General features: G+C 38.7%; 1 protein-coding gene across 5 annotated transcripts in view; it reads right to left on the bottom strand.

Moving 5' to 3' along the window:
* zgc:110158 (uncharacterized protein LOC553590 homolog) overlaps positions 1 to 12,155 on the bottom strand; it is a 115,004-nt gene that overhangs the window by 81,237 nt on the left and 21,612 nt on the right. For all 5 annotated transcript variants that reach the window (XM_062041348.1, XM_062041349.1, XM_062041347.1 and 2 more), the window contains exon 2: positions 2,299 to 2,371. In XM_062041348.1, the coding sequence (XP_061897332.1) occupies positions 2,299 to 2,371 (73 nt within the window). The remainder of the gene's footprint in view (positions 1 to 2,298; positions 2,372 to 12,155) is intronic.

The raw sequence follows: 12,155 nt of genomic DNA, 5'->3' as shown, positions 1-12,155 counted from the left end.
TTTCACATTAAAAAAACACTCATTTTTGAGGTGTGGCAATCATATCTATGGTGACAACTTTATTTTATTTTGAAGTAGTAACAACTTCCTTGTTCCTGGGTTCTATGCGAGTTTATACAGTCGGCTGGAAAAAATCCGATTTGGGCCACTTTAGCCTGCAGTGTAAACCTAGTCAGTGAAATTCTTTGGTTTTTGCCCTCAAAGTCCTCCTGTATAATATTGATCTAATCCCTTTAGTATCTACCATATACTGATACTACCTTTGGTATCAACACTACCAATTTATGGACTAATCAGTTTTCCTCTTGTGTGTCCTCTTGATATTTGTGGCTAAACAGCTACAGATAAGCCCAACATTTGTAGTTGTAATATTCTCTCCCAAAACTCTTGTAATTCTACTTGTTAATTTCCTGTTAATAATGGCTTACTTTCTGCTGTAAGGTGTTTCCATCTACACTTTTGAAACTTTACTAAGCACCTACTGTATTTCTTCTGTTGTTTCAAGATAGTTTAGCGATTAGCTTGCCTGCTGCTGCTTGCTTAAAGGCCTACTGAAACCCACTACTACCGACCACGCAGTCTGATAGTTTATATATCAATGATGAAATCTTAACATTATAACACATGCCAATACGGCCGGGTTAACTTATAAAGTGACATTTTAAATTTGCCGCTAAACTTCCGGTTCGAAACGCCTCTGAGGATGACGTATGCGTGTGACGTAGCCCGGCGAACACGGGTATGCCTTCCACATTGAAGCCGATACGAAAAAGCTCTGTTTTCATTTCATAATTCCACAGTATTCTGGACATCTGTGTTCGTGAATCTGTTTCAATCATGTTCATTGCATTATGGAGAAGGAAGCCAAGCAAGCAAAGAAGAAAGTTGTCGGTGCGAAATGGACGTATTTTTCGAACGTAGTCAGCCACAACAGTACACAGCCGGCGCTTCTTTGTTTACATTCCCGAAAGATGCAGTCAAGATGGAAGAACTCGGATAACAGAGACTCTAACCAGGAGGACTTTTGATTTGGATACACAGACTCTTACCAGGATTACTTTGATTTGGATGACAAAGACGCAGACGTGCTACTGTGAGTATGCAGCTTTGGCTTTTTTTTGCGTATGTACGTAACTTTTTTAAAATATATAAGCTTTATGAACCTTGGGTTAGGTGAACGGTCTTTTGGGCTGAGTGATTGTGTGTGTTGATCATGTGTTTGAATTGTATTGGCGTGTTCTATGGAGCTAGGAGCTAGCAGAGGAGCTAGGAGCTAGCATAACACGTACCGTACCGTACGTGCGCGTCACGTACGTAACTTTTTAAAAATATATAAGCTTTATGAACCTTGGGTTAGGTGAACGGTCTTTTGGGCTGAGTGATTGTGTGTGTTAATCAGGTGTTTGAATTGTATTGGCGTGTTCTATGGAGCTAGGAGCTAGCAGAGGAGCTAGGAGCTAGCATAACAAACACGCAGGTGTTATTATGCAGGATTAATTTGTGGCATATTAAATATAAGCCTGGTTGTGTTGTGGCTAATAGAGTATATATATGTCTTGTGTTTATTTACTGTTGTAGTCATTCCCAGCTGAATATCAGGTCACCCCCGGCTCTCACAGCATCTTCCCTATCTGAATAGCTTCAACTCCCCACTAGTCCTTCACTTGCACTTTACTCATCCACAAATCTTTCATCCTCGCTCAAATTAATGGGGAAATTGTCGCTTTCTCGGTCCGAATCTCTCTCACTTCATGCGGCCATCATTGTAAACAATAGGGAACTTTGCGTATATGTTCAACTGACTACGTCACGCTACTTCCGGTAGGTGCAAGCCTTTTTTTTATCAGATACCAAAAGTTGCAATCTTTATCGTCGTTGTTCTATACTAAATCCTTTCAGCAAAAATATGGCAATATCGCGAAATGATCAAGTATGACACATAGAATAGATCTGCTATCCCCGTTTAAATAAAAAAAATTCATTTCAGTAGGCCTTTAAGCCTTGTCCTTCAGTCCTTCACTGATAATGGTACTTAAAATGTAAAATTGTAGTGTATTTGCCGCTATGGAGGATTATTGACTTAGGGAACGGCTCTACGTGGTATTGGAGACAGACAGCTGCAAGCCCCCTCTGTGCCAGCTATTTCATCCGGTCGGTGGACTGAGCATCGAAAACAAGAATCAATGTTTACAAATTTGAACGGTTCCTGGAGGATCCTAATGCAAGACCCGGCTAGCATCGATGCCAAGCCCTAATTCCAGGTAATTGTTTCACAATTTCCTAAGTAGCAAGCCTTACCTCAGACAAGAAGGTCTGTGCGGACTTCTGTGCTCCCACGTGTAGCAGATACTCGTACACATACAACGCCAACCTGAAACACACAGGAAGTTACATAAAAAAGGGTTAAAAGACCCAATTTACCTTGCAAACTTTTCCTGACCTTTCCCGTTCCCCGCTCTTTATTTTACAAGTAGAAAGACTGTAGAGGTGTAAAAGCAGAGTTGTCTGGTTTCACTTTGAAACAGTTTGAGTGATGATCGCAGTGCAAATATGACGCTTTAATGGATTAACATTACAAAAAGGCTTAGTTTTAGTTTATTAAGGATCCCCATTAGTCTATACCGCAGTGGACACTATTCTTCCTGGGGTCCAGGCAAAAAAACATCACACAATCACAAAACAAAAGATTACAATGCAGTACAACATGATCAAATAATAAAATGTTGTAATACAAAAATAGCAACAACAAAGAACCAAAAAAAAAACCAATAACTTCGAGTTTACATAATAATGTTCATACCAAAGATAAAAAGAGCAATATAAATATACATATATATATATTTTTGCAAAAATAAAACAAAGAACCAATGGCCTAAAATATACTCATTAGTGCACCAAAGACAAATAGGTGACAAAAAAGTACCATCTATCCATTTTCTACTGCTTGTCCCATAATCAATAAATAAAAAGGTGGGAAAACTTTGTCTTTGTACAGATACTAAACTTTATCCAACTCTAGCTCTCATCTCCTATAATAATCAATTACAGCTTGCAGAAAACAATAATGCCATCAACAACTAGATTCAATGAAAAAAACCTTCAAATTAAATCACAGCTAATACAAACAGCAGGGAAACACTCGGCAAGCCCAGGCTCATGGGGTCTATTAACAAACACCGGGATCGTGCCGAGCAGCGGGGAAACCCCTATTGACTCAACATTGTGATCCCCAACTCCCTCGCTTAGTCATGTTTAATAGGCCGTTAATGGACCATCAATCGACCGGCGGTGTGGACATGACAGTGGCCCCCTGCGCCCGGAGCAGAAAGCCCTCTTGACAGGACCGATCCGACCCTAATGAGCGGGACAGTATAACATTGTCATCATCAGCTGATCGATGAAACGCGGCTTTCAGATCATCAGTCTCCCGCGCATGACTGCATAGCCGGCTTATTAGGATCGCCGAATACCTTCAAACTTTTGTCGATAAGCTGCTGCTTAAATCTCAGTATTACCATGTTTACGAGAATTTAATTATGATAAAAGCCAGAATTAACAAATCTATTCAATTAACCACGGACTCCCCTGTAGTCGCCAGAGGCAAATAACCCCCTGTGGTGGATCTAAAAAAAAAAAGATATTGGCATTAAAACAACTGTGGCTGTAGGTAACCTCCTGATGTAATGTTTCATCAACTCCACATGCATTTGAAGCATCATGACTGAGATGATTAAAAAAATATCAATGTATCGCAATACTTTTCTAACAATTAGAGATGATAATATCGGCAGCCCGATATTATCGGCCGATAAATGCTTTATAAATGTAATATCGGAAATTATCGGTATCAGTTTCAAAAAGTAAAATTTATGACTGTTTAAAACGCCGCTGTATGGAGTGGTACACGGACAAGGGAGAAGTACGGAGCGCCAATAAACCTTAAAAGGCACTGCCTTTGCGTACCGGCTCAATCACATAATACCTACGGCTTTTCACACACACAAGTGAATGCAAGCCATACTTGGTCAACAGCCATACAGGTCACACTGAGTGTGGCCGTATAAACAACTTTAACACTGTTACAAATATGCGCCACACTGTGAACCCACACCAAACAAGAATGACAAACACATTTCGGGAGAACATCCGCAACGTAACACAACATAAACACAACAGAACAAATACCCAGAACCCCTTGCAGAACTAACTCTTCCGAAATGATACTGAATCGTACAACGTGAGAATGGCGATTTGAATTCGAATTGATTTTTTCCCACACCCCTAATATCTGTATCGGTTGATATCGGAATCGGTCATTAAGAGTTGGACAATATCGGAATATCGGATATCGGCAAGAAAGCCACTATCGGACAGTTCTACTAACAATACAATAGAGCTGCATGATTTTGGCCAAAATTTTAATCCGGATTTTTTCCCTCCAAAAACTCTATTTCCGATTACAATTGTTGCGCACATCATCGTGTTATTTGTAATGAAATAGGCTAGGGCCGCAACAATTCATCAATTGAATCGATTAATTCCATTAGAAAAAAAAACTATTAGATTTTTTGACTTCAATGAATCAGTTAAAGGTACTGTTTGCAACTTCCTCAAAGTTGCATTTTTCAAAGCAAAAATGATAACAAGAACACCACCGGATAGATTATGTTACGATTAGTGGTTCAACATAACACATTTTTTTGACAATTATCTATGTTTCACAATTATATGTTTCACTTGCATAGCAAATGTTTTTTAGGGCTGTCAGCGCTAACACGTCAACACATGTGATTAATAAAAAAAAATTATATAGTTGTCATAAATTAATGAAGACTAATCACAGTGTTTGTTTTGGCTGCCGGAAGGTGGCGCGCAGTCAGTCAGTCAGTACATGTCCACGCACTAAATTAGTCCGATTTTTCGAATAGTTTGGCTCTAAATAACCATTCTACAACCATAGAAACACCTTAATCCGATCGTGTTCGGTTTTGGGAAAGTTGGACTAACACACCTGGGCTATGCGATTGGCAATCCAATCTCTCGAGGGGGTGTGTGCGCCCGAGGGGACCCTTTGTATCGCGCATGTGCCAGTCTCAACACGCGGGATATGTGAAGTGAAGTGAATTACATTTATATAGCGCTTTTTCTCAAGTGACTCAAAGCGCTTTACATTGTGAAACCCAATATCTAAGTTACATTTAAACCAGTGTGGGTGGCACTGGGAGCAGGTGGGTAAAGTGTCTTGCCCAAGGACACAATGGCAGTGACTAGGATGGCGGAAGCGGGGATCGAACCTGCAACGCTCTACCAACCGAGCTATACCGTCCCCGAAAGAATCAGAATCAGAAGAATCAGAAGAGTTTTTATTGTCATTGTTTGAGAACGGGTTCACAAACTAGGAATTTTACTTGGCACAAAAGTGCAACAGAAAACACATATAACACAGAATAGAATAACATGAACTGTAACTGAGCTATCAGATCTTGTTATTAAGCAGATACTATTCAACAAAAATAGCAACAATTGAAATGAAGAGGAGACTGTTTATTGCCGGCTTAATTAGGACTCCCGAACGAAATACGAAAGAGAATGAAGCACGTATTACATATGACGTAGGGTTGTACGGTATACCGGTGTCAGTATAGTACCGCGATACTAATGAATCATATTTGGTACTAAACCGCCTCTAAAAAGTACCGGTCCCCCACAACCCCGCCGTCATCAGGTTGTGTCATTGCTGGTTTACGAGCAGACGAGCATGTTTGGCTGTGCAGAATCACGGAGTACTTAAAAGCAGACAATGTGTGTAGACAGAAAAGGGAGAACGGATGCATTTTGGCTTAAAATCTGTGAAAGGTGAAGCTATAACACTGAAACGCCCACAGGAAGAGGTGCTTTAAGACATGGCTAGCTAGCTAACGGCTAAAGTCCATCCGCAGTCTGCAGTGTTTTAGCTACTTCTAAATCACTAATCCTCGCCTCCATGGCGACGAATAAAGTAAGTTTCTTACAAGTATCATCCCTGCAGGACGAGGAATAGCTAAACATGCTTCACTACACACCGTAGATCACCCGCGTCACAATGTAAAGAAAGGCCATTGGTGGATCTACACCTAACATCCACTGTAATGACACCAAGTACAAGAGCGTATCTAGTCGATACTAATATGATTACATCATTATCTTTTATCATCACAAAATCTTATTTCATTTTTTTTAAATTTATATTATTTTTATTAACTCAGAAAATATGTCCCTGGACACATGAGGACTTTGAATACGACAATGAATGATCCTGTAACTACTTGGTATCGGATTGATACCCAAATTTGTGGTATCATCCAAAACTAGTATAAAGCATTCAAACAACAGAAGACTAAGTGATTACTACAATTTAACAGAAGTGTAGATAGAACATGTTCAAAGAGAAAGTAAGCAGATATTAACAGTAAATGAACAAGTAGATTAATAATTAATTTTCTACCATTTGTCCTTAATAATGTTGACAAAATAATAGAATGGAAAATTACAATATGTTACTGCATATGTCAGCAGCTAAATTAGGAGCCTTTGTTTGTTTACTTACTACTAAAAGACAAGTTGTCTTGTATGTTCACTATTTTATTTAAGGACAAACTTGAAACAAATGTTTAATGTACTGTAAGATTTTTTGTTAAAATAAAGCCAATAATGCAATTTTGTGTGGTCCCCTTTATTTAGAAAAGTATCGAAAAGTACCAAAAGATATCGAAATACATTCTGGTACCGGTACCAAAATATTGGTATCGGGACAACACTAATATGACGAGAATAATAAAGCGTACACAAACTTCTTCACACAGCATTGGTGGACGCCCAACTTATTAACAATGACTCTGTATTCCACACAACTGGGAAGATAGTCCAAAAAAATAGCAACCAAGTTTATCTGGAACAGTATCAGGCGGGGCAGGAACAGTCATTTCCTTCGGATTTAAAACTTCTCCCATCAATCCACAGAGCCTTTGGTGCTTTATGAATGAACTCAAAGACATTCAAAAGTTTTGTTTTCATGATTCTCGGTCCAAAAATTCCTTTAAAAAAAACTCTGCTGCTGGTCTTTCTTTACTTCAAACCTGCATCCGCTCCTATACTTTCTTGGTAGCGCAATCCAAGATCATGTCTTGATGCTGTCTGCTATTTAACATCAGCGTAGCCATTAGATACGTAGTACTTGTAACCTGTGCCAATAATACAGCGGACATCACAACAGAGCTAGGCTGTTAACTTGGTAGAAGTCACAGGTGTAACGTCATAGGTCAACCGGAAAATAATTCATCCGCACGAAAAGGAAAGAAGCGCCGCCCAGTGTACAGGAGTCGCATTAGAGAGAGTGGATGGACAGTTGGACTTAACAAGGAGGTAAGAAAATACAAAAAACTAACTATTTGAGAAATCAGACTAATCTAGTGCATGGAAACGTAGTGAGTGTGATGATAGTTAGAGCGGTGTGCTCTGCACCCTTCAAAACAAACTCCGACTGAACTTTAGATTGAACTGAGGTAATTAGTTTTGCAGCGACTAACTGTCAAGTTAAAGCGTCTTTAATGCAAAAGCATCTTAAAGAGAAACATGAACAAGAGGATGGTGCCACTAGCATGAATGCTACATGAACAGCAAATTCAGGACAACAAACTATGCTGGCTAGATTTGCCAACTGTCCCTTGAAAATCGGAATTGTCCCGTATTCAGTAACAAAAGTATGTGTCCCTTATCAATCTGTAAAGGGACACACTTTGTCCCGTACTACCGTGTAAATCAAAACAGTCTTTGAAATTTTTAATGGATTTATTGAATGACAGGACTCCTTATATTGCATCTCTAAATAAAGCAGCAGCCCTTGCCTGCTCTGGTACCAATGTGCTGACAGCACCCACACACGGCACTCATTGGTTGAGGCTAGTGTTATCCCGATACCAATATTTTGGTACCGGTACCAAAATTATTTAGATACTTTTCGGTACTTTGATACTTTTCTTTTTTTGTTGTTGATACTTTTCTAAATAAAGGGGACCACAAAAAATGGCATTATTGGCTTTATTTTAACAAAAAATCTTACAGTACATTAAACATATGTGTCTTATTGCAAGTTTGTCCTTAAATAAAATAGTGAACATACAGGACGACTTGTCTTTTATTAGTAAGTAAGCAAACAAAGGCTCCTAATTTAGCTGCTGACATATGCAGTAACACATTGTATCATTTATCATTCTATTATTTTGTCAACATTATTAAGGACAAGTGGTGGAAAATGAATTATTAATCTACTTGTTCATTTACTGTTAATATCTGCTTACTTTCTCTTTTAACATGTTCTATCTACACTTCTGTTAAAATGTAATTAAACACAAAAGCATGGCTGACAGAGATGACGCCAAGACCGATGCTACGCAAACGAGCAGCAACCTGAGCTTTCTCCTCCGAGGAAAAAAACGAAGAGCCTGCAGAAATACCAATTAAATTGGGAAAAGGTGAACAATTGTGTCTACAAAGTGCACTGCGTGGTTTGCTGCCACGTTTTTTCTACTGCCCATGATGGTGGATTATGTGACGTTAAAAAGAATGCTGCTAGTAGTGGGGCAAAAAAAATAACCGAGACAACAAAACCAGTGGAAACCATGACCACTTTGTTGCCCACCAGGCAAAACCAACAAACAACCGGAAGTTAAGCAGCATTATAGTTTTATCTAAGAAATATATTTACTTTTTTTTAATATTTCTTAAATTTAGCATTAAACTTAATTGGTTGAGCAATTTCTTTCCCCCTGTAGCCTATTGTATTACTCCAAAACAAGCATTTAATTAAATTTAAGTTTTGAGTCAAATAGTATCCTTTCACACAAAAAAAAGGCCAAACCAATCACCACTTTGGAAGGGGTGAAGCCGATGATCTTGTCTGGTGATCTAAGAAAATGTGCTTACTGTAAACTTAATTCTTACTACACTTATTGTCACTAAGTTTTTAGCAAATCAATGACTTGCAGTTCAGTGTAACATTCAAAAAACCTTTCCGTGTGACATTCTGGCTACCAAATTGCATTTGTTTCCAAATATTTGGGTATTTTCTAAAGCAAATTTGATTTATGCTAGCAAATAACCTGTGCAAATAATAACCTCATGATTAATCACAGTTTAAGAGTGTGATTAATCTGATTAATCATTTGACAGCCCTAGTTTTATTCAAACATACCCTACAGTGTTTCCCATAAACTGCCAAGATACCTGTGGCGGTGGGGGTGTGGCTATGGGCGTGGCTATGGGCGTGTATATTTACTAATTAATAATAACAGTTTTGTTTTAAACGTCCATCCATCCATCCATCCATCCATTTTACAATATAATTACAACACTTTATGTACATATTTATATACAGATTTGAACAATAAGTTATTCACTGAAATATATTTATTAATTGTGGTTCTTACAAAAAATATATCTTATAAAATATAAAAGCTAAAATGTCTCTTAAAGCTCTGCCCCTTTAATTAGTGTATACTAAATAATTTAACTTTAGCCTACTACTAGAACCATATTATTTACCAGCAACATAAAGTGAAACAGAGGCAGAGGTGTCCTGCCACAGTCAGTAACAAATAAACAGAAAACAGTAGTGGTCAAATACAAATAAGGCAACAGGAGAATCTGAACAGCCTATATGGGCATCTACATCAACTATATGATTTGCCTGAGAAGCTGGACAGGACAAAAAAAATAAATAAATAAATTAAAAACAATTTTTTTTTATTTGTGGCGGACGTAATTCTTTTGTGGCGGGCCGCCACAAATAAATGAATGTGTGGGAAACACTGCCCTATATTGGCAAAAGTATTTGGCCACCCATCCAAATGATGAGAATCAGGAGTCCTAATCACTTGGCCCGGTGTTTAAAATCAAGCACTTAGGCATGGAGACTGTTTCTATAAACATTTGTGAAAGAATGGGCCGCTCTCAGTGATTTCCAGCGTGGAACTGTCATAGGATGCCACCTGTGCAACAAAACCAGTCGTGAAATTTCCTCGCTCCTAAATATTCCAAAGTCAACTTTATCATAAGAAAAGTGAAGAGTTTGGGAACAACAGCAAGTCAGCCACCAAGTGGTAGGCCATGTAAACTGACAGAGAGGGGTCAGCGGATGCTTAAGCGCATAGTGCAAATACTTTCTGCACACATTATGGTGCGAGGTTGTTTTTCAAGAGTTGGGCTTGGCCCCTTAGTTCCAGTGAAAGGAACTTTGAATGCTCCAGAATGACAAAACATTTTGGACAATTCCATGGGATGGCACTTCAAGTTCATATGTGAGAAAAGGCAGGTTGGCCAAATACTTTTGGCAATATAGTGTACGTGAGGACATGTTATCATCTAGTTTGTATGTTGATGCTAACAAGTTGTTTGTCCAAAAGTAAAACACCCCTCCTTCATTTAATACATTTTCAACTGTGTATATGTTAAATGGTTAAATACATTATCACTCAATGTATCTTTCTATATCAGAGTGGGGGTCTTAAACGACCATTGTGTGTGTAAGTGTGTGGACAAGGATAAGGTTAGGTGGGATTTACCCTGGATAACCTTAGCCGGCTTAGTGTAGAAGGGGCCTAAATCAGTTTAAAAACGTCAACAATACTTAATTTACATTCCGTAACCTGCATAATAACAAAACTTGTTTTTGTAAGAGCGAACACTGAGGAACTTTTTTTCTATTGTAGTTCGTTATTAGCTGTAAAAGCTAACTACGGCAAGAGATCACTTAGCTTCTACGACAGCACAAAACACGGAGTTTGTAATGCACAACACTGCGATAACACACCAATCTGTACTGACTGAAAAAGATGAACAATCATATTACAGTAGCTGTAAAGTATTAGCCCACATTTCATGTTTTGTTTGTACACAGCTAGCCAGACAGCATATGCATGATAAATATAAAGTATGACTCACTGGACAGTAGGGGTGTAACGGTACGTGTATTTGTATTGAACCGTTTCAGTATGGGGGTTCCGGTTCGGTGTACCGAACGAGTTTCCACACGGACATATTAAGTGGCGTAACGCACGTTGTGTAAACAATGCACACCGAGGCACAACACACGGCATGCTAGCAGCTAACGGGCTACAATAGACTGACCATACGTCCTCTTTTCACCGGACAGGTCCTCTTTTGCAGAGCTGTCAGGGCGGAGTTTCTTAAATGCCTCAAATGTCCGGCATTTTGAGTTAGGGTTGCGTGTATTTTCAATGTACGTTCAGGGTTAAGAAGGGGTTAGAAACAAAACAAATTGTGCGCGCAGCAGCATTTGTGAGGGAGGGGCAGAGACAGAGAGAGCGAGAGAGTTATGATAAACGCGCATGCGTCACCAGGCTCTGCTTTTTATCCATAGATTTATTAGATTTAATGTATTATTATCTATAGCAGGGGTGTCAAAAGTGTGCCCCAGAGGCCATTTGCGGCCCACAGCTAATGTTTTAAAAGCCTACGGCACATTCTAAAAATACTGTTAAAATAAACAAAAACATAACAAAAGTGAAATAAAAAAGCTTAAAGGTGAAATGTAATTTAGAAAAAGTTGCAATGTTGACTAATAAAACAAAGCTGGTTTTTATTCTTTCAAACTGTCATTGCTCAAAACATAATATTGAATCAAAATCAATGTTATTATGAATTATTGACCTTTCCAAGGTTCCGATTACTTCACATCAAATATTACACTAAGAAAAATATTTTTGGTGGAAGATTTTGCAAATTTGGTAAATAAATAACCCAAAAATTTATATTTTGTTGTTTTCTTACTGTACCGAAAATGAACCGAACCGTGACCTCTAAACCGAGGTACGTACCGAACCGGAATTTTTGTGTACCGTTACACCCCTACTGGACAGTTGTCTCTTTGGTCTAGCTGGCTGGGGACGTTTTTTTCTGGTTTATTTGAGGTAAGCACACCCTTTATGTCAAATAACTTATCTCCAAATTCCACATTTGCAGCTTTGAGTCGCTTTCACCTCACTCTATTGGCGACCGTCGGCTTCGACGTTTCAACCTTTTCTTCGTGCTCGCCTCTAGAAACAGCAGTTCATCCTCCGTTCATTCAGCTTCAAAAAGATAAGGTGGCATACTTGCCA

This window comes from Entelurus aequoreus, linkage group LG03 (genome assembly GCF_033978785.1).
Source record: "Entelurus aequoreus isolate RoL-2023_Sb linkage group LG03, RoL_Eaeq_v1.1, whole genome shotgun sequence".
In the NCBI taxonomy this organism is placed as follows: domain Eukaryota; kingdom Metazoa; phylum Chordata; class Actinopteri; order Syngnathiformes; family Syngnathidae; genus Entelurus; species Entelurus aequoreus.
This window is presented reverse-complemented; position numbering and strand designations above follow the sequence as displayed.